This window comes from Pecten maximus, chromosome 9 (assembly GCF_902652985.1).
Source record: "Pecten maximus chromosome 9, xPecMax1.1, whole genome shotgun sequence".
In the NCBI taxonomy this organism is placed as follows: Eukaryota; Metazoa; Mollusca; class Bivalvia; order Pectinida; family Pectinidae; genus Pecten; species Pecten maximus.
In genome coordinates this window covers 42,711,575-42,738,192 of record NC_047023.1, presented here as the reverse complement: position 1 = coordinate 42,738,192, position 26,618 = coordinate 42,711,575, and the positions used below count along the sequence as shown (strand labels likewise).

The following is a 26,618-nucleotide window of genomic DNA, read 5'->3' as shown; positions in this document are numbered from 1 at the left end:
TCGATTCTTTCGGCATCTCCCTCGTCCAGAGCCCTCGAGTCAGACATTTAAAGATGGCTGCCAGTGGCGGTTCGTTCTGATGTATAAGTTACGACCTGCTTTTCGACGAGTCGCCCAATGAAAACACGCGACACATTCAGCTTAGACACAGCTAGTCCGTTGTTGTGTCTGAATCATGTGAAGATATATACTAAACTCAACATTAGATCGTGTGTTGACCGTGTGCATGAGCAGCCATCTCACTGGACCTACAGATGGACACAACGATCTGGGTGTTGTGAAGGTAAGCTGGCTAGCGCCATACTCATTGTACTATTACGTGTGTGGATATACCAGTAACACCTATGTATACATGTGTGTAATTTAGGCATATGTGTAAGATGTCACCAATTCCATTTAGTACTAAACACATTGACATCAGAATGAATTAGCTTATTGTACTTATGTTTAGATATGTTTTGACTTTTCACTGTAAAGTAACCCACTGTTGTAGAGGGGATACATTCTAAATGTCAGACGTTCCTGATATGGTTCTGATGACAAATACTTTGTTTTTAGTAATAACATTAAATGTCTTAAGACATATATAATCATAGATACATCTTTAAGATGTGTAATGATTAGTCATTACACCGATCCACACCCTCATGTTAAAGCTAGCCAACAAAGACAGATGAGGACGGATTACACCTCGATCTCTCACCAATAATAAAACCCTGTCAATAAAACCTAAATCACTCATAAGCTGTCTAAAATGTTTAAATTGTCGTACAGGTAAGTTCATCAGAAGTTTTACCACAGGTGGTGTGTATATAGGGATGTAGAAACACGAAAAGGGAAAGCTAAGATTTAATACAGGAAAGGCTCCGACTTAGGTTTTGTTTTTGATTTTTACCTGTGGGCCTATTGTTTCTGAATAAAAACAAAATCACTACAACTTAGTTCATGTATAACAGTAACGGACAACTCATACAAACGCTAACCATGTCGAGATAAGGTGATACTTCAGCTATGCTTTTTTATCGTACAAGTTATTTGACACTATAAGCTAACCATGCCTGGATCAGTTAGCTTTATACAAGTTCTGTGACACTATAAGCTAACCATGCCAGGATCAGTTAGCTTTAACAAGTTCTTTGACACTAAGACAACCATCCCGCGATCAGTTAGCTTTATACAAGTTCTTTGACACTATAAGCTATCCATCACGCGATCAGCTAGCTTTATACAATTTACTTGACACTGAAGCTAACAATGCTGGCCAGTAACGATAAACAGGTATTGACGGCCTACCAATACAATAAGGTCACACAGACCTAAATTGTGTTCACGGCTCATCAATCCAACGAGGTCAAACAGGGCCATACTTTTAAAAGGTAAATATACAGGAAAATACCGAAAGTTAAAGAAATGTACAAATAACTAGAACAGCTAAACTATTGTACATACTTAAAAACACTACACTATTATAATAATAAATCCACTCCACAATAAAAGTGGTTTATTTCTCGTTTACTTGATTGTAGAAACTAAGCTTGATTCTAATGAATCGGAGACCTGATAGACCTGATAATTCTTAACTAGACGTTTTGTTTGATTGCCTAATGACTCAGCAATCATTTATACCACTATGTAGTTTCAGTTCCTTGGTAAAAATAGCTCGGTATTACACAGTCAATCGACGAGCGGGAGTTCAAGGTGTCCGTTTTATTGCTCCGAAGTAATTTGCCGAGGCCGAAATTCGGAGGAAATAATTTGTCTGGAAGCAATAACGCAATAAATTGTTCACGAGTGTTCGATTTATTTATATCTATGTCCACCAAACTTACAACCTTATTTGCTCCCCGTCCCCACAGCTTGCTAACAAGTGGTATTTGACTTAGAGAATTAACTTTGTAGAGGAAATTTATAGAATGTTTATATCCCTGTTTCTCATTAAACGTTGGGATGTTTAGAGTGTTGCTGAATGTTATAGATGACATAGTTGTTGTAGCGTTGGGTATTGATCCATAGCTATCAGGCAGAATCTTAACAAGTAAATTGTTTGTATGATCCCACTTCTTGTGTTAGAAGAACCCCAGTATATATGATTGTGTTCTCCTGGGATAACGTGTCCAGCATGGGGCTCCATACAGCAATGTTCAGTACGGGGTATTGGATTTGGACCGTAACTATCTGTCCGTACAACAAACTAGTGGCCAGAGAGGAGTCATTCAGAACAATCCAGACCAGTATGCGATTTATCGACCCACCAACACAGCTAGATTGGAGGACGTTTCCTACCGACACGAGGCGAATTAAATTACTACTTATAGTGTCATCTCCTTGAAATTTCATGTCGTAGGTAAAATTGGCAACTTCCGGTCCTGAAACAGGAAGTCACAGTTGTACATTCGATATAGCGCTGATCGCCAGACATCGTCAGACAGCACAGAATATCCACATAGATTCACAAACCACGACCCATAAGGCATATATTCCTATTATATGTTTGGATCACGGGCTGGGATGGGTAACCAAGTCCTTATTTAAAGAGGGAATTTATCCTTTGGTTCACCATGCTCCTGGAATGGAATCAATACGCGTCCTTGCAAAGGCAAACCTTCAGTTCAACAATCAAAAGTGAAGCAACAAACAAACAAGGAAAAACAAGATGTTTAAAAACAAAAAAGGGAGACATATACCAAAATTCTATCAATCCTTACGATCAAAAGGCAGCATTTTACGTCGTACATATAAATATGCAAAACCTGTTCAGGAGCGGGGGACAGAATTTGTCTGCTGTATCTCACTGATGTTGTAAGAGTTGACTAATTTAACCCCTAAAACGGGGAATATGGTTTACATTCTTAAACTCTATCAGGCTCAATTCAATGCGATGGTCAGTGAATATTTTTTCGCCACAAGGATTTAATTAGGGTTAGAGTTTGCTTTGTGTGATGGAAATTTAAAATGAATTAATGCGTGGGGTAACTTTCGAAAAGTTTGCAAACGTACTTGGGATGAAAAATATTAACTTTAAACAGAAGTGGCAAAATATTAACTTTAAACAGAAGTGGTTTCAGTTTTGGTATCAAATAGCGTCCTCCAAGGACATGCTAGTCGGATTTGGACGTCGGGAGACATCACAGTAGGACTGACACGATCCTAGATAAACTCTCCTACAGATGTCCGACTAACAAACCGCTGGAGGTCAGGGGTCGTGGACGACGTAAACATGACGGACTTCAGGCCTAATGGTACATTTGACATAATACAATAGAAAATGACACAGTTGTCATACGAGTCACCTATCAGACTAGTCACTGCTGGGGTCGCACGTGGATGTACTGGTATTCACCCGTGTCACAGACTGGTACTGTGCCTTTTGTTTTGTGTAATTCTCTCAAATGGCATTTCAATTAGTTAACATTTTGATAGGATTGTCTTAAGAGATTGATTTCCAGAATTGTCTAGTATATTCTTAATTAGTATTTAGGTTTTATCTTGTGCGCTTTTTCAATTTCAGATGCCATATTATCTGCGTTGATTAAAACTTCTATATGCAATTTATCAGTTTAATACACTGTATAATCAATTAATTGATCAATGGAAAAAAGATGGAAATATATAATCTCAGGGCCATATCTATAATAATACCAATACAAACCAGACAGACCGGGAATGACGTCACAATTAGGTAGCATACATCCTTAATGTCGCGTGGAAATGGATTGGTATATAACACAGCTACTTATTATGGTATTGACCGTCCCCGGGGACACGGGATGACGGATACGCCGACATGTGAAGTCGAGACGCGCTGGGGAATGACCGATCCAATTTCCCCCCTGTCAGACAGATTGGCAAGTGTGAGATTTAAAAAATGACCACATAAATATCGCGTTTATTTTACTGTTGTAACCAGAACAGAAAATAGCCCTGGTGTTGTTGATCAATAAACAGGATAGATATGGACTGTGATTAGGTTTGATATCTTCAAGGTTTAATCAATAGCGGATATTATATATTCTGGATTAGAATTGCCAAGTCAGCATGTTGATGTCATGGAGAAGTTTCTCGTCTCTTTTAGTCTCGATTGCATCAATAAAAGACTGGTGTAGTAATCACAGGAATCACTAGATGACATCAATATAAGTCTGGTGTAGTAATCACAGGAATCACTAGATGACATCAATATAAGTCTGGTGTAGTAATCACAGGAATCTCTGGATGACATCAATATAAGTCTGGTGTAGTAATCACTGGAATCACTGGATGACATCAATATAAGTCTGGTGTAGTAATCACTGGATGACATCAATATAAGACTGGTGTAGTAATCACTGGAATCACTGGATGACATCAATATAAGTCTGGTGTAGTAATCACTGGATGACATCAATATAAGACTGGTGTAGTAATCACTGGAATCACTGGATGACATCAATAAAAGACTGGTGTAGTAATCACTGGATGACATCAATAAAAGACTGGTGTAGTAATCACTGGATGACATCAATATAAGTCTGGTGTAGTAATCACTGGATGACATCAATATAAGACTGGTGTAGTAATCACTGGAATCACTGGATGACATCAATATAAGACTGGTGTAGTAATCACTGGATGACATCAATATAAGACTGGTGTAGTAATCACTGGAATCACTGGATGACATCAATATAAGACTGGTGTAGTAATCACTGGATGACATCAATAAAAGACTGGTGTAGTAATCACTGGAATCACTGGATGACATCAATATAAGACTGGTGTAGTAATCACTGGATGACATCAATACAAGACTGGTGTAGTAATCACTGGATGACATCAATATAAGACTGGTGTAGTAATCACTGGAATCACTGGATGACATCAATATATACTGGTGTAGTAATCACTGGATGACATCAATATAAGTCTGGTGTAGTAATCACTGGATGACATCAATATAAGACTGGTGTAGTAATCACTGGATGACATCAATATAAGACTGGTGTAGAAATCACTGGATGACATCAATATAAGACTGGTGTAGTAATCACTGGAATCACTGGATGACATCAATATAAGACTTGTAGTAATCACTGGATGACATCAATATAAGACTGTTGTAGTAATCACTGGATGACATCAATATAAGACTGGTGTAGTAATCACTGGATGACATCAATATAAGACTGGTGTAGTAATCACTGGAATCACTGGATGACATCAATGTAAGTCTGGTGTAGTAATCACTGGAATCACTTGATGACATCAATATAAGACTGGTGTAGTAATCACTGGATGACATCAATATAAGTCTGGTGTAGTAATCACTGGATGACATCAATATAAGACTGGTGTAGTAATCACTGGAATCACTGGATGACATCAATATAAGACTGGTGTAGTAATCACTGGATGACATCAATATAAGACTGGTGTAGTAATCACTGGATGACATCAATAAAAGACTGGTGTAGTAATCACTGGAATCACTGGATGACATCAATATAAGTCTGGTGTAGTAATCACTGGATGACATCAATATAAGACTGGTGTAGTAATCACTGGAATCACTGGATGACATCAATATAAGACTGGTGTAGTAATCACTGGATGACATCAATACAAGACTGGTGTAGTAATCACTGGATGACATCAATATAAGACTGGTGTAGTAATCACTGGAATCACTGGATGACATCAATATATACTGGTGTAGTAATCTCTGGATGACATCAATATAAGTCTGGTGTAGTAATCACTGGATGACATCAATATAAGACTGGTGTAGAAATCACTGGATGATATCAATATAAGACTGGTGTAGTAATCACTGGATGACATCAATATAAGACTGGTGTAGTAATCACTGGAATCACTGGATGACATCAATATAAGTCTGGTGTAGTAATCACTGGATGACATCAATATAAGACTGGTGTAGAAATCACTGGATGTCATCAATATAAGACTGGTGTAGTAATCACTGGAATCACTGGATGACATCAATATAAGACTGGTGTAGTAATCACTGGATGACATCAATATAAGACTGGTGTAGTAATCACTGGATGACATCAATATAAGACTGGTGTAGTAATCACTGGAATCACTGGATGACATCAATGTAAGTCTGGTGTAGTAATCGCTGGATGACATCGATATAAGTCTGGTGTAGTAATCACTGGAATCACTGGATGACATCAATATAAGACTGGTGTAGTAATCACTGGATGACATCAATATAAGACTGGTGTAGAGATCACAGGAATCACTGGATGACATCAATATAAGACTGGTGTAGAAATCACTGGATGACATCAATATAAGACTGGTGTAGTAATCACTGGATGACATCGATATAAGTCTGGTGTAGTAATCACTGGAATCACTGGATGACATCAATATAAGACTGGTGTAGTAATCACTGGATGACATCAATATAAGACTGGTGTAGTAATCACTGGATGACATCAATATAAGACTGGTGTAGAAATCACTGGATGACATCAATATAAGACTGGTGTAGTAATCACTGGATGACATCAATATAAGACTGGTGTAGTAATCACTGGATGACATCAATATAAGTCTGGTGTAGTAATCCCTGGATGACTTCAATATAAGACTGGTGTAGTAATCACTGGAATCACTGGATGACATCAATATAAGTCTGGTGTAGTAATCACTGGATGACATCAATATAAGACTGGTGTAGTAATCACTGGAATCACTGGATGACATCAATAAAAGACTGGTGTAGTAATCACTGGATGACATCAATAAAAGACTGGTGTAGTAATCACTGGATGACATCAATATAAGTCTGGTGTAGTAATCACTGGATGACATCAATATAAGACTGGTGTAGTAATCACTGGATGACATCAATATAAGACTGGTGTAGTAATCACTGGATGACATCAATATAAGTCTGGTGTAGTAATCACTGGATGACATCAATATAAGTCTGGTGTAGTAATCACAGGAATCACTGGATGACATCAATATAAGTCTGGTGTAGTAATCACTGGAATCACTGGATGACATCAATATAAGACTGGTGTAGTAATCACTGGATGACATCAATATAAGACTGGTGTAGAAATCACTTGATGACATCAATATAAGACTGGTGTAGTAATCACTGGATGACATCAATATAAGTCTGGTGTAGTAATCACTGGATGACATCAATATAAGACTGGTGTAGTAATCACTGGATGACATCAATATAAGACTGGTGTAGAAATCACTGGATGACATCAATATAAGTCTGGTGTAGTAATCACTGGATGACATCAATATAAGACTGGTGTAGAAATCACTGGATGACATCAATATAAGACTGGTGTAGTAATCACTGGATGACATCAATATAAGTCTGGTGTAGAAATCACTGGATGACATCAATATAAGACTGTAGTAATCCCAAAGCTAACGTAAGGAAAATACTTATCTGGGAAGTAGATTGCGGATTGGAAAGAAATATTGAAATCGTTTAGATTTAGGTTTTATTTTTTGTATGAAATTAATATTTCGTTCGAGTGATTTGGTATAAATAAATATGATAACTGTTTGGCATTATGGGTGAAATAAGGATTTATTTTCAAATGACCACTTCTAAAGAATGGCTTACCATTAACATGGGTAGCATTGCTGCCATCATTTCTAATGTATTTTTGTGACATTTTTCAACATCAGATTTGGCATTTTGCCATGTTCAATGAATTGATTATTAATACGGAAATACGCTCTCATTGCCGTCGTTACGACGACGTTAATATCGATGACAACGATGATTAGTGATTGTAGTTAAGTATCCACTGACGTTTTACCTGTGTATATATAGAGAGGTAATTTCTCCAATAGAAAATGTGGTGATCCCGTCTGTGGTGTTTTTTGTATCCCACTGATGGTAAATAATATGGTTATCAGGTTGTAGCAGTGATACGTTTGATCTTCATCGACCCTATAAATTATGTAACATCCTAACTTAAGGCTCACGCTCTAATTCAAAAGATAATATAGATCTGTGGCGCCAATCCTCGTGTAAGTGTACGTAACAACCTCTCACCAACCAATACATTAAATACCTACTATGTAGTAACAACAGCATATTACCAACGGTAGCTCATGCCGAGTGTCTTAATACGTAGTGCCGAGTGTCTTAATACGTAGTGCCGAGTGTCTTAATACGTAGTGCCGAGTGTCTTAATACGTAGTGTCGAGTGTCCTAATACGTAGTGCCGAGTGTCTAAATACGTAGTGCCGGGTGTCCTAATACGTAGTGCCGAGTGTCTTAATACGTAGTGCTGAGTGGCTTAATACGTAGTGCCGAGTGGCTTAATACGTAGTGCGGAGTGTCCTAATACGTAGTGCCGAGTGTCTTAATACGTAGTGCCGGGTGTCTTAATACGTAGTGCCGAGTGTCATAATACGTAGTGTCGAGTGTCTTAATACGTAGTGCGGAGTGTCATAATACGTAGTGCCGAGTGTCTTAATACGTAGTGCCGAGTGTCTCAATGCGTAGTGCCGAGTGTCCTAATACGTAGTGTCGAGTGTCTCAATGCGTAGTGTCGAGTGTCTTAATACGTAGTGTCGCGTGTCTTAATACGTAGTGCGGAGTGTCCTAATACGTAGTGTCGAGTGTCATAATACGTAGTGCCGAGTGTCTTAATACGTAGTGCGGAGTGTCCTAATACGTAGTGCCGAGTGTCTTAATACGTAGTGCCGAGTGTCTTAATACGTAGTGCCGAGTGTCTCAATGCGTAGTGCCGAGTGTCCTAATACGTAGTGTCGAGTGTCTCAATGCGTAGTGTCGAGTGTCTTAATACGTAGTGTCGAGTGTCTCAATGCGTAATGCCGAGTGTCTTAATACGTAGTGCCGAGTGTCTCAATGCGTAATGCTTAATACGTAGTGCCGAGTGTCTCAATGCGTAGTGCTGAGTGTCTTAATACGTAGTGTCGAGTGTCTCAATGCGTAGTGTCGAGTGTCTTAATACGTAGTGTCGAGTGCCTTACATGTAATACGTAATGTCGAGTGCCTTAATACATAGTGCCGAGTGTCTTAATACGTAGGACGCACTGCATATATTCGTTTTAAACTTAAAACCTTACGAATATCAAATGGCGCCGGTTCAGTTTAAACATTGTCCTGTATCCAAAACGTACGATATCTATTAAATTAGCGAGTAAATGCACATCCTCTATATTATATGTATGTACAACGCCTATTCAGACTTATAATTTTGTATTTCCAAAATCTATTTCCAACACAGCTGATGGTGCAATTCTTTCTGTGCAAAATTTATAACTAAAGGTGTTTCCCTCTGTGTTTGTTTCGTACAAAGTTTCATGAGAGATGTAGCATTGTATTGATTTCATGGAAACATGTAGGATATATTCGATACACTAGTTGTTCCGTTTTGATCACCACAGTCTTCATTACGACACCATTGCTTGACTTCTGACTAGATATATTGCGGGTGTAGAAGAGGGCGCTTTACCTTGCGGACCACATGGTCTTATTCGCCTGATTCACATTGAATATTCTCTTCATGACATTAGCATAAACCTTTATTCTGTTCATATTTTACCAATCTTGTTTACATGTTTTTCTTTTACAAACTGTAGAAATTACTTATTGCATATACATGTATTTAGTTCAAACGTATTTTTCCCCCGGTGTGTATTTCAGGTTGATTATAGATTATAAGTTTCAAAATTTAGTCTCGCAAAAAAACTAAAAACAAGACAGCTGGGGAATATGTCGCAAGTCTTGATTTTTACTGTCCCATCTGGTATGTATTTCACACTGGGTAACAGGGCGAATACATTCCTACATTAAAACTATTCTCTGTGTTCATGAATGTGGAAAATTTGCTTAGGCGTCAATTTTATTCTGGTTATCATAAAAGATGAGTTTCGCCATACATAATTTGCACGCTGATGTGATCCCAGACCTACACTGTCATACCGTAGCGAATAGCCCAGCTGTAATGCCAAGGTTCAGAAATAGGACGCGATGAAAGGAATCCGTGCATGCTGATAAATACGATATACCCTCATCAAAATACAGCTCGTCTTGTCAACGGTACACGCGTATAGTCCCATTGATGCTGTAAAATGCAGTTCATTACAAACAACAGAATTTCGTTGCATATACAAAACTGCAGTCCCAACTCAAATCGATAAACGGAGGTTAAATCATGAACAAAACAAATACATGTATTTCATTAGTTTACTCTTCTTGGCGTTTAACCTTCACCTAATTAGCATGACATTAAAATGTACCACACAAAATCGATATATACTAAGTAAGTGATTCAGGTAATACGGATATATCGTGGAGGATGTTTGATCTAAACGAGGGTCGTGAAGGTCCCATACGTTATTTAACATATATTCATCAATTTAGGCAAGAATCATCTAGTGGATTCGCCGACGACATCCGTGATGTAAATTTCGGTCAAATCCCTATAATATCACGCTCACAAAATTAGAACCGTGGTAGTGACAATAACATATTTATCAACCAGCACCAAACACTATGAACTTCAATTATAACAGTGGCAAAATAAAGACCAGACTATCATTTATCATGTCATCTAGTCAGTTTGATAATGTCAGTATCAAATCCGACAAATAAAAATCACTGGGATTTGAGGCTGAAGCAATAAAATATATTCAAATCAGTTCAACTTTATTGCATTTTACATCCAAATAGAACACATCGTGGATCGAACTGCAAACCACATAACCAAATAGACAAACAAAAATATTATCATGGATGTATATTAGACATATACTGAAGCACATTGTAAGCCTACTTTCCTCAGTTCAAAAGACCTTTTATAATTTACCATTGGAGCAGGTTATTGTACCCAAATATCTGTAGTCATTTACCCGGTACTGAGGCGTGAGTTATAACGCTTAAATATGAAAATTTGAACAATTCAAGATCCCAATGTTCTTAAAGTGCTATAAACATCGGAAAACCTTAACATTTACATCAATGTCCTTTTAGGTGATCGTTTTTAGGCTGATAAAGGTTTTCTCAAGGCATCACAATGACAAATATTTTCGGGCAATAGTTTTCATATTTTTGTCATAATCTACAACCTCTTTCCTCAATATACTAATAATGTTATAGATACATAAAGTGTGGATTTGAGTTGACTTGAATCAAAGGATCCAGACCGCGCCATTATCACATATAAATAAACCATTTCGTCTTCACTTGAATTCAAATTAATCTACCTGATGACGAAAGAATCACGCGGCTTCCGTGCCCCCTGTGTCCGTGCCCTCAAGTGCAACACAGCATTCAAACTGAAAGCTTATTGACGTCATAACGGAAAAGCGCCAAGCACGCGCGACCCAGTGTCATGGTTAAAAATGTGAAGGAAACACAAAAGAGACAGAAAGAATGCACATCTGATTAGGTCATGTCCCTCCAGGATGACCGTTTCACTTGGCGAATGGCCAATATTTAAATCTGACGTAGGATACAGCTGTATTGTGTTAGTACAGACTTTTTATGATTATCCTGTTAAATGACAGAGATCTCCAAACTCCCGGTCTCAAAGTCTCACTAATTCATGCCTAAACGACATGTAGAATCCTCTAGAAGGCAGACAATCGGATATTGTGACATTTTAGCTTTATAGTAGTTACTAATTTCTCCGAATGAAAAATAGCGAATTTATACTTTAACTCCATAGTGAGTTTTATTTTTGCAACGAGTAAAAAAATTCAAATAAATGCGTTGAAAGTAATAGCTTCTAGATATCACGTGACGAGTATGTTTACGAACCAATCACGGTTCTTAACATACAATAATAATGTAATTTGAAATTTCGTGTGCGTGGATCCTATTTATGGACATCTGAACAATGTTATCAACCCCCAAGCTATGAACAAACGTTTTGATATATACGTTACGTAATCATACACATAACTATCTGTTTGTACCATGTCCTTTGGTATTTAAATTGGTTCGGTGATATTTTCGAACCTCTCATATAAACATAAATTGATACTAGGATTTCACATTCGACTAACATACATTATGTAAACAATGTGAAGTACAGATATGCTAAGAATTTATATCAAACTTAAAGGTTATGTATCTTCCCCTTCGGAGGTTTTCCGTTTATATATACATGTATATATAACAATGTAAGTGTTTGTTAACTTAAAACGACGTAAATAAAAAGTAGTTTTTATAAATAAAGATAGAAATTAGGGTGACATCTTCAATTATATTGTAATAAAAAATCAAATGATACTTTATCAAATATTTAATATCCCATAATAGTTTGGTGTAGATTTCGATATAGATACAACTATATATATGATATATGACACCATTACAGGAAATATGTATATAACCACTGACATACATTATAATCAGATGATACTAGAAAACAGACAATAAATTTCACGCTGAAATGTGCAGACAGTTTGAAAACTTGATATGTACGTAGTCTGTTCACCCTACATATGTATCAACTAGTATATACATGTACCTCGGGACACCTGCGGAAGGTAACACATCAAACAGGTGATTGGTCACTCTTAATGCAGGTCATAAAAAGTGATGGCACATCGTGGAGACATCATGTATACAGGAAGAAAATAAAAACAGGTGGAGTTGACGTGTTTAAATTGCTGGTGTATTCACGAGATTATCGTATGGCGAGGATAGGCTTGGTGTGTAATTTACAACGCCACTGTCTAAGATATACCGCCCCCACCTATAAACCTTTACCTCACCTCACCGGAATCCAATAGGTCTGTGTTACCACATACAGAATGCTTACTTACATGTTGTAGCTGTCTACAATATGTGATCTGTGTTGTATAAATTGTCTGGAATGCTGAGGTCGTCTACATTGGTTCGCTTTTCTCTCTCCAACAAACACTAATCTGTTCAGGAACGGGAAATAAGATTTTAAAGTTCAACCAAATATCATTCAGAATTCCCACCAATAATGATTTCTGGTCAACATAACATTCTGACCGATACATATTGAAAACCCCATCAGTACACATGCTGTGTCCTTTTGTGAACTTTCTTTTATTACACAAGATAATATATTATCAAATCATAGACCCTCGGTCATTTTATATAAATGTTGTTTTTCCCATATGCAGGGCTATGGATATTAATCATATCAGGATACATTGGAGTAGTGTCCTATCATGCATTACTATAAATATGTACATACTTGATACCACGTGTTCTTATAAACACCTGTTATGATCAAATCAGGGGTTTACCCAGATAACACGGCTCACAAGTTAGTATTGAAAACCGTACCCGTGTCCTAAAATCCTATTTCAATACACGCCCCCACTGTAAAGAGAAGATACCAGATACCTTCCAATACACGCCCTCTCTGTAAAGAGAAGATACCAGATACCTTCCAATACACGCCCTCTCTGTAAAGAGAAGATACCTTAAGCTTCTTAAGACCGTACCCGTGTCCTAAAATCCTATTTCAATACACGCCCTCTCTGTTAAGGTACCTTATCAAGAACGCAGCAAGAAAATTGGAAGCGTCAGCTATCCTAAAGAACTGTTCCGACACCACCATAAAAGTTTTGTTTGAACCTAAAGGTCCCCAATATCCCGGGGAATGCCTGGTACACATAGAGCTGTAAAATGATTGTCTGTTTCCTCGGAATGGATATGGGCCAAGCTATATGGGGGAAATATTGAAGATATGTAACATTTATACAGAAATGCTGGTAGGAGATTTACTAATTACCGACTTTATGATATCCGTCTTGGGTAGAATTATAGTAATACCTTATCGGTACCCAGTCATTCTTATCGTAAATAATTTACGTCAGCCGACCCCTACTTTGAACATTTGTAGACATTTAGTTACGTAATCGTTACCTATAACTAGACGTATCTTTATATCTGAACATACTCGACGAGTATGTAAATAGGTGTATACGTTATAACAATAGAAACAGTCCCTTCCTAGTCAATGGATCCTACATGGTACTTGATTATAAGGTATGACAGCACACTAAGCCAATAAAACTAACAACTGTTCTGTTTTGGTGTTTCCTATAGTCGTTGTGTTGCCTTTCCTTCTGTTTTGGTGTTTCCTATAGTCGTTTTGTTGCATTTCCTTCTGTTTTGGTGTTTCCTATAGCCGTTTTGTTGCCTTTCCTTCTGTTTTGGTGTTTCCTATAGTCGTTTTGTTGCCTTCCTTCTGTTTTGGTGTTTCCTATAGTCGTTTTGTTGCCTTCCTTCTGTTTTGGTGTTTCCTATAGCCATTTTGTTGCCTTCCTTCTGTTTCTGTGTTTCCTATAGTCGTTGTGTTGCCTTTCCTTCTGTTTACTGTGTTCGTTGTGTTGCCTTTCCTTCTGTTTTGGTGTTTCCTATAGTCGTTTTGTTGCCTTTCCTTCTGTTTTGTTGTTTCCTATTGTCGTTTTGTTGCCTTCCTTCTGTTTCTGTGTTTCCTATAGTCGTTGTGTTGCCTTTCCTTCTGTTTACTGTGTTCGTTGTGTTGCCTTTCCTTCTGTTTTGGTGTTTCCTATAGTCGTTTTGTTGCCTTTCCTTCTGTTTTGTTGTTTCCTATTGTCGTTTTGTTGCCTTCCTTCTGTTTTGGTGTTTCCTATTGTCGTTTTGTTGCCTTTCCTTCTGTTTTGGTGTTTCCTATAGTCGTTTTGTTGCCTTTCCTTCTGTTTTGGTGTTTCCTATAGTCGTTTTGTTGCCTTTCCTTCTGTTTTGGTGTTTCCTATAGTCGTTTTGTTGCCTTCCTTCTGTTTTGGTGTTTCCTATAGTCGTTGTGTTGCCTTTCCTTCTGTTTACTGTGTTCGTTTTGTTGTCTTTCCTTCTGTTTTGATGTTTCCTATAGTCGTTGTGTTGCCTTTCCTTCTGTTTTGTTGTTTCCTATAGTCGTTCTGTTGCCTTTCCTTCTGTTTTGGTGTTTCCTATAGCCGTTTTGTTGTCTTTCCTTCTGTTTTGTGTTTCCTATAGCCGTTTTGTTGCCTTTCCTTCTGTTTTGGTGTTTCCTATTGTCGTTTTGTTGCCTTTCCTTCTGTTTTGGTGTTTTCTGTGTTCGTTGTGTTGCATTTCCTTCTGTTTTGGTGTTTCCTATAGCCGTTTTGTTGCCTTTCCTTCTGTTTTGGTGTTTCCAATGTTCGTTGTGTTGCCTTTCCTTCTGTTTTGGTGTTTCCTATAGTCGTTTTGTTGCCTTCCTTCTGTTTTGTTGTTTCCTATTGTCGTTTTGTTGCATTTCCTTCTGTTTTGGTGTTTCCTATTGTCGTTTTGTTGCCTTCCTTCTGTTTTGGTGTTTCCTATAGCCATTTTGTTGCCTTCCTTCTGTTTTGGTGTTTCCTATAGCCGTTTTGTTGCCTTTCCTTCTGTTTTGGTGTTTCCAATGTTCGTTGTGTTGCCTTTCCTTCTGTTTTGGTGTTTCCTATAGTCGTTTTGTTGCCTTCCTTCTGTTTTGGTGTTTCCAATGTTCGTTGTGTTGCCTTTCCTTCTGTTTTGGTGTTTCCTATAGCCATTTTGTTGCCTTCCTTCTGTTTTGGTGTTTCCTATTGTCGTTTTGTTGCCTTCCTTCTGTTTTGGTGTTTCCTATAGCCATTTTGTTGCCTTCCTTCTGTTTTGGTGTTTCCTATTGTCGTTTTGTTGCCTTCCTTCTGTTTTGTTGTTTCCTATAGCCATTTTGTTGCCTTCCTTCTGTTTTGGTGTTTCCTATAGTCGTTTTGTTGCCTTCCTTCTGTTTTGTTGTTTCCTATAGTCGTTCTGTTGCCTTTCCTTCTGTTTTGGTGTTTCCTATAGTCGTTTTGTTGCCTTTCCTTCTGTTTTGTTGTTTCCTATAGTCGTTCTGTTGCCTTTCCTTCTGTTTTGGTGTTTCCTATAGTCGTTTTGTTGCCTTCCTTCTGTTTTGGTGTTTCCTATAGCCATTTTGTTGCCTTCCTTCTGTTTTGGTGTTTCCTATAGCCGTTTTGTTGCCTTTCCTTCTGTTTTGGTGTTTCCTATAGCCGTTGTGTTGCCTTTCCTTCTGTTTTGTTGTTTCCTATAGTCGTTCTGTTGCCTTTCCTTCTGTTTTGTTGTTTCCTATAGTCGTTCTGTTGCCTTTCCTTCTGTTTTGGTGTTTCCTATAGTCGTTTTGTTGCCTTCCTTCTGTTTTGGTGTTTCCTATAGCCATTTTGTTGCCTTCCTTCTGTTTTGGTGTTTCCTATAGCCATTTTGTTGCCTTCCTTCTGTTTTGGTGTTTCCTATAGCCGTTTTGTTGCCTTTCCTTCTGTTTTGGTGTTTCCTATAGTCGTTTTGTTGCCTTCCTTCTGTTTTGTTGTTTCCTATAGTCGTTCTGTTGCCTTTCCTTCTGTTTTGGTGTTTCCTATAGTCGTTTTGTTGCCTTTCCTTCTGTTTTGTTGTTTCCTATAGCCGTTTTGTTGCCTTTCCTTCTGTTTTGGTGTTTCCTATTGTCGTTTTGTTGCCTTCCTTCTGTTTCTGTGTTTCCTATAGTCGTTGTGTTGCCTTTCCTTCTGTTTACTGTGTTCGTTGTGTTGCCTTTCCTTCTGTTTTGGTGTTTCCTATAGTCGTTGTGTTGCCTTTCCTTCTGTTTTGGTGTTTCCTATAGTCGTTGTGTTGCCTTTCCTTCTGTTTTGTTGTTTCCTATAGTCGTTCTGTTGCCTTTCCTTCTGTTTTGGTGTTTCCTATAGCCGTTTTGTTGTCTTTCCTTCTGTTTTGTGTTTCCTATAGCCGTTTTGTTGCCTTTCCTTCTGTTTTGGTGTTTCCTATTGTCGTTTTGTTGCCTTTCCTTCTGTTTTGGTGTTTTCTGTGTTCGTTGTGTTGCCTTTCCTTCTGTTTTGGTGTTTCCTATGTTCGTTGTGTTGTCTTTCCTTCTGTTTTGTGTTTCCTATAGCCGTTTTGTTGCCTTTCCTTCTGTTTTGGTGTTTCCTATTGTCGTTTTGTTGCCTTTCCTTCTGTTTTGGTGTTTACTGTGTTCGTTGTGTTGCCTTTCCTTCTGTTTTGGTGTTTACTGTGTTCGTTGTGTTGTCATTCCTTCTGTTTTGGTGTTTACTGTGTTCGTTGTGTTGCCTTTCCTTCTGTTTTGGTGTTTACTGTGTTCGTTGTGTTGTCATTCCTTCTGTTTTGGTGTTTACTGTGTTCGTTGTGTTGTCATTCCTTCTGTTTTGGTGTTTACTGTGTTCGTTGTGTTGTCATTCCTTCTGTTTTGGTGTTTACTGTGTTCGTTGTGTTGTCATTCCTTCTGTTTTGGTGTTTACTGTGTTCGTTGTGTTGCCTTTCCTCTGTTTTGGTGTTTACTGTGTTCGTTGTGTTGTCATTCCTTCTGTTTTGGTGTTTACTGTGTTCGTTGTGTTGTCATTCCTTCTGTTTTGGTGTTTACTGTGTTGGTTGTGTTGTCATTCCTTCTGTTTTGTTGTTTACTGTGTTGGTTGTGTTGTCATTCCTTCTGTTTTGGTGTTTACTGTGTTCGTTGTGTTGCCTTTCCTTCTGTTTTGGTGTTTACTGTGTTCGTTGTGTTGTCATTCCTTCTGTTTACTGTGTTCGTTGTGTTGCCTTTCCTTTTGTTTTGGTGTTTCCTATAGTCGTTTTGTTGCCTTTCCTTCTGTTTTGGTGTTTACTGTGTTGGTTGTGTTGTCATCCCTTCTGTTTTGGTGTTTACTGTGTTCGTTGTGTTGTCATTCCTTCTGTTTACTGTGTTCGTTGTGTTGCCTTTCCTTTTGTTTTGGTGTTTCCTATAGTCGTTTTGTTGCCTTTCCTTCTGTTTTGGTGTTTACTGTGTTGGTTGTGTTGTCATTCCTTCTGTTTTGGTGTTTACTGTGTTGGTTGTGTTGTCATTCCTTCTGTTTACTGTGTTAGTTGTGTTTTCATTCCTCTTATTTCTGAATCAGCCAGTCCCCGTTGCTAACGTTACTTTTATTTTTGTTTTGATTTGATTTGTTTTTATTTTGTTTTGGTGTCCTAGATTTGTTTTTATTTTGTTTGTGTGTCCTAGATTTGTTTTTATTTTGTTTGTGTGTCCTAGATTTGTTTTTATTTTGTTAATCATGTTGTATGTTTTCCTTTGTATTTATTCTCTTTTGTTTTGAAAATCCAAATCCTCTGTTCATGTCGTGTGTATCAACTCTTTCGTGCTGACTGTGTCATACTTTGCTTTCGTTACGCACGGTAAAGAAACCACACCTTTGTCTTTTAACATAGAAAACCCGCACACAATAAGTTGGTTATCAGAATTTATCTCCCTATTTACACATTGTTCAGACAAAGAAACACGATATCAATAACAGTAGGAGATACTTGTTTCAGAACAATGTGATTGATTGTTTAAGATTTCGGAGTACATGTTAGCCATTTCAAAACCACAACTGCCTTCTCTACCGGCGAGTACTCGTTAAGGTGTATATAATGTATATGCATGAAATGAGTCAGTATAAACCCTACCATGTTGTGAGTTCGGAGAAGCCGACGACGTTAAACAGAACAAAATCACTGTGGAATCAGGGAAAACAAAACACGTTTGTTAAGTTAATATATCTTGTTTGTATTTTAAAGAACGTTGGAGAGAATATAAATATAAATAGATTTACACAACAAACATTATAAGTTACAAACATTTCCTTCCTATTCGTACACAGAATTCAATATTTTTCATAGTAGGATAGGTTAATCCTAGTGGGATCTTCCCAGTTTTCTTTGCGCGACTTTCTTGCCACAGAACAAAAATGCCAAAATATCCAAAAAGAAGTGTTCGCTTGGTATCCACTACTAACCTCGCCATTCGAGTAAAGACTTGAGTGCCTTTGATTTTATTTCGATATTTTGTCAGTTTTATGTACAACAAATCTGTTTATGTATTTATAGGATGTGAATGAGCTGAACCTCGACGAGACACCATAGATTTCTGTGACGGAGTTAGCTGCTCCAGATAAAACCTACAAAAACGGTAAGATAATGTATTCACCTTTCTAAATAAACCTACTTTTATTTGAATATAGATACAAAGATGTCTATTATGTTTGTTTGCGTAAATTATTGTTGATTGCCCAATTGTTGATGAAGACCATTACATGAAGGGTAGGGCCGCGGTGGCCGAGTGGTTAAGGTGTACCGACACTTTAACACTAGCCCTCCACCACTGGGTTGCGAGTTCGAAACCTACGTGGGGCAGTTGCCAGGTACTGACTGTAGGCCGGTGGTTTTTCTCCGGGTACTCCGGCTTTCCACCACCTCCAAAACCTGGCACGTCCTTAAATGACCCTGACTGTTAATAGGACGTTAAACAAAAACAAACCAAACCAAACATGAAGGGTTTTAAGGTTTCACTACGGTCTCATATAAAAGTATTCCCTGTGCGATATTAATCTTCGGGTAGTAGTGGTTCCATTGTCAACACCATAGTCATCATTTTGAGAATACGACCTAACCCTGATTTGACCTAGATTGACATGGCTGGTGTCATCAGACGCTAGCCATTCCGGAATCCCTGGTCTTATTCTCCATTGTCATAGTTCTCCATACAAATCAATATTTTTGTTGGTATTTTGCCCTTGTTCTATCGACCTTGACCTATATTACGGTTTGGTGTAACACAACACCATATGGTTTATAGTAAGTTTATTACTTTACGATGTGTTTACATTTATAGACAGTTTATCAGTTCTTCACGAAGGTTACATATCTGCTATCCCCACTCCCTTAACTCTCCACGTCTCTCGGAGTCTCCTGGTTATTTTCGCCCTTCTCTCAACCCTGGATGTTCAACCTTTCCCATTCCAAGGGTCCTCTCCATTACCGTATCCAGGGGAGCTCTACAATACAATGTTTTTCTTCACTGTGGGTGTCATTTGTTGGTGTTAATTAGATATATCTCTGTACCATGGGTGTTAATTAGATATATTTCTATACCGTGGGTGTTAATTAGATATATTTCTATACCGTGGGTGTTAATTAGATATATTTCTATACCGTGGGTGTTAATTAGATATATTTCTATACCGTGGGTGTTAATTAGATATATTTCTATACGGTGGGTGTTAATTAGATATATTTCTATAATGTTGGTGTTAATTAGATATATTTCTATACCGTGGGTGTTAATTAGATATATTTCTATACCGTGGGTGTTAATTAGATATATTTCTACATTGTGGGTGTCATTTGTTGATATTAACTAGATATATTTGTACACTGTAAGTGTCATTTGTTGGTGTTAATTAGATATATTTTTACACTGTGTGTGCCATTTGAAGCATTTTGAGAGAAGCAAAGTAGACGCCATCGGCGATGTAGCATCTTACGTGGTTGTGAAACTGCAGTGGACATTTCCCTCGCGATCTATCGACAAACGTTATTAAGATGAGTTGGATGTGAAGTAGTAGGGGATAGATTTTTGCTGTGATATTTTGAGGAAGAGTTCCTAGCCATATCTGTACAATGTCAATATCCAGCCCAAGGAACAGTTATATCGGTGTGCTAAATGGCCGTACGGAACGTTATGCAGAGGAAGCAGTTTTCCATGTGGCCTTGCATAACTCCATCGATTTCTGTGCGACAGCGTACGTCACATTCCCTACAATACTCGGAATGATCCAGGGACGATCTGTGATACACTGAAGTGCACATATTTTAGCGATGATCTTGTTTTAGCGATATGTGATTTTAGCGGTAATCTTATCTTAGCGGTAATCTTATTTCATCTATTTTGGACTTGAATTGCCGTGGCATCAATAACATTAATTGGGTGTATTGTCTTAATTGATATTGCGATGTTCCAATTCATCCGTGTGTTTACCTGTGTGTTTGTTGGTGTGTTAAAATCGGAAATCGACGAAATGTTTACAATTTCAGTATTGCTATACATATTTATAAGAAATGTTCTACTAAAGTATTTGATTCTAGTGGCGAAATTTCAAACAAATTATCAGACGACTGGCTTTTTGTATCGAAAACATACATTGTATTTGTTAATCATAGCTAACAGATTCTATCAATATTTAAATAGCATGTGAATTGACAAGATATGCTAACGTTGGGTTTTAGATGTGCTGACCCAGCCACCGTAGTCGACTAGAGTTACGCAAAAAAAACTTGAACATTGTGTTTTGTTTGATTTCCAGGCGTTACCTGTGAAACGACAGTTGTTCTCATCGCCTCTGGACGACATGGACGAAGAACAAAAAAAGGCAGAGGAGAAGAGAAAGCAGCTGGAGGAGGAGACGTTGAATATAGGTAAGACACTCCCTGAGGGCACGTGAGTGATTCACGCTTTCCCTCAAATCAGAGAACTTACCTGCCGAGACGCATAGCTTTGTAATACGTACTGTATAGCAAGTTTTCTCAAACATGAAAAGTGTCCTTAATTTTACAACCTGGTCGGTGTTCTTTGTGATGAACTAATGTCCGACTTATAAAACTTCTAATATCAATAATTAGACATATCACGTGACACCAGACAAGAAGACACCATGTTATCATCCATTCTTGTTGGTATATTATTTTGGCGGTATTGGATTATTCTGGCTTTTTTCGCAGGTTTGTACGGAAGCATAAGTTATAATGTCAATCATCTAATTTTAGAGAAAACTAATTTTCGCAGGTTTGTACGGATGCATGAGTTATAATGTCAATCATCTAATTTTGGAGAATACTAATTTTCGCAAGGTTTGTACGGATGCATGAGTTATAATGCCAATCATCTAATTTTGGAGAATACTAATTTTCGCAATATGTGTATGTCTAATTCTGGAGAATAATAATTCTCGCAAGGTGTTGGTCTAATTCGGGAGAATAATGATTTTCGCAGGTCTTCCTCATCTCCCCAATTCCTAGTTTTTACTTCTGGTTCTCACTGTTGTTTTTCTTCTTCTGTTGTCGCTTTTATTCCTGTTTTTGTTCTTTATTTCGTAGTGGTGACTCTTTAGGTAATGTTTGACCATTTTCTAATAACATAAAGTTACTGATGACATGACATATCTTGTTTTTGTTATCACCAGTTTAATGATGCCGTGATCTCTGTATGTGTTTCTTCTTGGTGACTTGACGCCATGGTCTATGTGTCTTCCCTGGTGACTTGACGCGATGGTCTCTGTGTCTTCCCTGGTGACTTGACGCGATCGTCTATGTGTCTTCCTCTTGGTGACTTGACGCGATGGTCTATGTGTCTTCCCTGGTGACTTGACGCGATGGTCTATGTGTCTTCCTTGGTGACTTGACGCGATGGTCTATGTCTTCCTTGGTGACTTGACGCGATGGTCTATGTGTCTTCCTTGGTGACTTGACGCGATGGTCTATGTGTCTTCCTTGGTGACTTGACGCGATGGTCTATGTGTCTTCCCTGGTGACTTGACGCGATGCTCTGTGTCTTCCTTGGTGACTTGACGCGATGGTCTATGTGTCTTCCCTGGTGACTTGACGCGATGCTCTGTGTCTTCCTTGGTGACTTGACGCGATTGGCGATAGTCTCTGTTTCCCCTGTGATATAGTGTATCGACAGTAATCGTTAATATTTTTCTACCTTACAGGTACCTCTAATACCATGGACGATATGGTTAAACCAAAGGAGCTTGCCGATAGAAAAAGAAACCTCGTATTTGACGAGGAAAGGTTTGAAGATACTTTCCTGAAGTGTCTTATATGTCGTGAAAGCTTTGATGACGACGAAAAAGCGCCTAAAATGTTGCCTTGTCACCATACCTTCTGCCTTGACTGTTTACGTCAGATGTTCCGAGTAGAGGGCGAATTTCGTCAAAATTTATCTTCTGCTTTTCGGCACATGCCCATGGCGGTAAAAATTTGCTGTCCATCATGTCGAGAAGCCCTCATTCTGTCAGATGCGGAGATTATGCGGTTGCCAAATGACCACACTGTTTTAGAGTTGCTTGCCTTCGTCAAGTCCACAGGGAAAAAAGATGTACAATATTGTGTAAAACACAAAATGCAACCGCTGAACTTTTTTTGTGAGCCTTGCATTTTACCTGTGTGCTGTGACTGCACCGTTCTGGATCACAAAGAAAAAAATGGCCACAGAGTGATGAATGTTGACGAGGCTTTAGACAAATACACTCCCGTTTTAGACGAGACTCTTGCAGACCTGCAAAGTGCCGAACAAACTTTACTGGATAAAAGACAGTCGCTGGAAAAAGCCGCCGATAATATTGAACAAATACAGCGCGAGTTAGCAGTCCAAATTCGTCAAACCTTCGATCGTCTGCGGGACGCCATTGATGAAAGGGAGAGAGAGCTCTTCAAAATGTCCGAATCGGAAATCGACCGAAAGCGAGGGGAAATCGATGAACAACTTCAAATTGTTCAAAGCCGACAGGAATCTCTGACGGCAGAAAAAGAAAAGTTGAATAGTGCAAGGGATGATAAAAATATAAGTGCCATGTTTAGTACACATCAGACGGCACGAGAGACACTGGAGAAAAAAGTCCACATCCCCGGCCCGTCACCATCATCCAAAGACTTCGCGGTCAGTTTTCAGTTTAATAGTCGACAGGAAAACGTCATCAAGGCCAGTATAGCTGGACTGGGAGACGTATCTTTCAAAATGTCGTAATCACATGACGTGGAATAGTTTGAATTATGGCATTTGTAGGACTGTGAATGTGCATTTTCGAGGAAAATTAAGTGTCTTTCATATTTTTTTACCAATTTATTTGGTATTTTAACACTGTTGACTGATATGGATGCTGTTTTAATGTTCCTTTTCAATTTTCGTAGCTTTCAAGAAAAAAATACAGTGAGATTAATTATCATTGTGAAAATCGATTGATAGTGTGCGTTTCATTGACATTGCTCATTTTGAAGAAATGGCATTTCGTGAAATCCGGAGGCAACACATCTGTTGAATGAATTTTCGTATCGATTTTCGATAAAAGTCTTGACAGAAGAAAAGACAAATTTCGTATGTTTAAATGATTTGTGTAAACAACATGCTTTATGTGCAGCTTCATTCAGCTTAGTGTGCAGAATTATAAATGCAGTGATTCTTTATGTAAACCTGTAAAACATTAATACATATTTCGCATGTAATTCAAGTCCTATGCAAAAACCTTGGAGGAAGTAGGCAACACGATGTGGTGTCAGGTTAACCACTCCTGTCGGTGATAAGTCATACTGTGTATTTACTCGACCAAACCATCCGTAACGTTTCAGTATAAACTTCCTATATACTATCTACGTTATCATTTAAAACATGTAGTCTCCTATATATGTAAAAAATTATTACCCTGGAGCGATTTACATCTAAAATATAAAAGTGAAAAGCCACCGCTGAAATACCAGCTGCTATACTACAAATTGTAGACAGCATAAAGTCCAGAGTAAGGGGCTGTAGACGGCGATCAGGTACTCGTGAGGTAGTAGGGGCTGTAGACGGCGATCAGGTACTCGTGAGGTAGTAGGGGCTGTACACGGCGATCAGGTACTCGTGAGGTAGTAGGGGCTGTACACGGCGATCAGGTACTCGTGAGGTAGTAGGGGCTATAGACGGCGATCAGGTACTCGTCAGGTAGTAGGGGCTGTACACGACGATCAGCTACTCGTCAGGTAGTAGGGGCTGTACACGGCGATCAGGTACTCGTGAGGTAGTAGGGGCTGTACACGGCGATCAGGTACTCGTGAGGTAGTAGGGGCTGTACACGGCGATCAGGTACTCGTGAGGTAGTAGGGGCTGTAGACGGCGATCAGGTACTCGTCAGGTAGTAGGGGCTATAGACGGCGATCAGGTACTCGTCAGGTAGTAGGGGCTGTACACGACGATCAGCTACTCGTGAGGTAGTAGGGGCTGTACACGGCGATCAGGTACTCGTGAGGTAGTAGGGGCTGTACACGGCGATCAGGTACTCGTCAGGTACCGTCTAAAACAGTGAGTTTTTGTTGACAGATATTGTTAGATAATTGTTTATCACGGATTAACCTAAACAGTTAAAACATTAAAAAGATTGTTCTTAATATATACAAATGATCCTAGTGTATGTCTTCTATAACATCTGAAATAAAACAAATACCCTACAAACATACCAACGTTACTTACATGTACAGTCAAATTCTCCAAGGGAGGCAATAAATGAGGTGGTCACATATGACAATGGTCTCTTAATCCAGGCTCAGGTGATAGTAAATAAATAACATTGGGAGGTTAAAATATGGTGACATATATCACTGAGGCAGGTTTGACTATAAATGTACGTAAAACTCGTGTAGTCCACGTGTCTTCTTGTGATTTTATTTTCGGCAATTTGTGATTTTTTTTCTTACTAACTTTCGGCTTACTTTTAAAATAAAGTTAAGTTATAAGTATACCTACCGCCTTTATCTATCACTGACGTTATCAAATCCCACTGTTATATATATAAACTAAATCTCCCTAGATTATCTACGTTACAGGTATTTAAATAATAGAAAACGTGACACAAATTATATACCGTAAATGTACATAGAAAGTTAACTATCATTATCACAAAAAGGAAGAAAAAAGAGACATATGCACTCAGAAATTCAATATTGCGAGTTTTAATGCGACACATTTCAATGATCATAGCCTATCGCCGACACAATATAGCTTGTGTAATAATTGTTAAAAAGATAGGAAGCTAAATTATAATCAAATTATTCCCTTTTCCTGGTTAACCACTACTTTAATAGATACGGCAGCCGGGAAAAAATGAGATCGGGTAAGGACATTTGGTGTATCTCCAACATATCCTTCCTCGTAATTAAATAATTACCCTCGAATACAGGATATCTAAGTAAGTCTAGCAATAGAAATTATAGCTAATTTGTGCATATGTCTCTTTTAAAACAATTTTCTTCAAACTGCTTATGATGGAGCGTATTCTATGCATATACAATGCATTAATGTGTATTGATAATGTATTATTGTGTATTTGATAATGTATTATTGTGATAAAGGTTCCTATTTATAGACGTGTGTATGCTGACATGCTTTACGTAGGTGCCCCACTAAGGTTCATCAGAAGTGGCTTTCTTATACTTTTTTGTTATAAAAAATACAATATTCCATTATATTAAACTATTTAATGATGTTGTAGACACTTTATCTGACTAGTACAGAGTGTTAATATTAAACCATTAATTAATCAGATTGTGTTTGGTGTCTTTTCATTGACGTCCATTGCAGATACCTCATATTATCAGCCATCATGCTGTAAAGGAAGGGCACGCGCTGTCAATGTGAATGTCGTAATTTTCAAGAATTTTTTAAAACTATTTTTTAGTATGCTATAAACCCGCGAAAAATATATACATTGAAAAAAATGACATAAATTCCCAATCGTGTGGCTTCGTTTTCTACGTTCAGAAAACAAAACCATGAACATATGATGTCAACAACGTTGACAATTTCTTCGAAAAATACATATTTTGGCTTTAAACCTTCGGTAAAAGCACGAAAACCATGTATACCTTAGAAAAATTAGGTTAATCTACAAAATACAAATACCGATGAAATAAAATACTAAAAAAAGAAAAGAAAAGGAAAGAAAAACGAAGTCATGATTTCTTCGAAAATGTACATTTTTTTTATTATTATTAAATTTCGGCAAACCACGGATATTTGAACCATCGACATGATGTTGGTTTTATGGATATATGTGGGATATAATTACACACT

General features: G+C 38.0%; 2 protein-coding genes across 4 annotated transcripts; one reads left to right on the top strand and one right to left on the bottom strand.

The window, feature by feature from the left end:
- On the top strand, window positions 1–26,088 carry LOC117334193 (tripartite motif-containing protein 59-like). 3 transcript variants are annotated; one of them, XR_004534060.1, is made up of 5 exons: window positions 1–283; window positions 18,845–18,926; window positions 21,100–21,211; window positions 22,504–24,331; window positions 24,826–26,088. XR_004534060.1 is itself a non-coding variant. In XM_033893678.1 (4 exons), exons 3-4 carry the CDS (start codon window positions 21,145–21,147, stop codon window positions 23,538–23,540), a joined length of 1,104 nt encoding a protein of 367 aa, XP_033749569.1. In that variant the 5' UTR covers window positions 1–283; window positions 18,845–18,926; window positions 21,100–21,144; the 3' UTR covers window positions 23,541–26,088. The 3 variants fall into 3 exon arrangements, 1 of the variants encoding a protein (XP_033749569.1); XR_004534059.1 differs by having other exon boundaries at window positions 22,504–24,760; window positions 24,837–26,088; XM_033893678.1 differs by having other exon boundaries at window positions 22,504–26,088.
- On the bottom strand, window positions 14,853–15,513 carry LOC117334023 (major royal jelly protein 3-like). The gene is made up of 2 exons (XM_033893442.1): window positions 15,319–15,513; window positions 14,853–15,179 (listed from the first exon to the last, which is right to left on the bottom strand). Exons 1-2 carry the CDS (start codon window positions 15,511–15,513, stop codon window positions 14,853–14,855), a joined length of 522 nt encoding a protein of 173 aa, XP_033749333.1.
- Window positions 26,089–26,618: the final 530 nt, after the last annotated feature.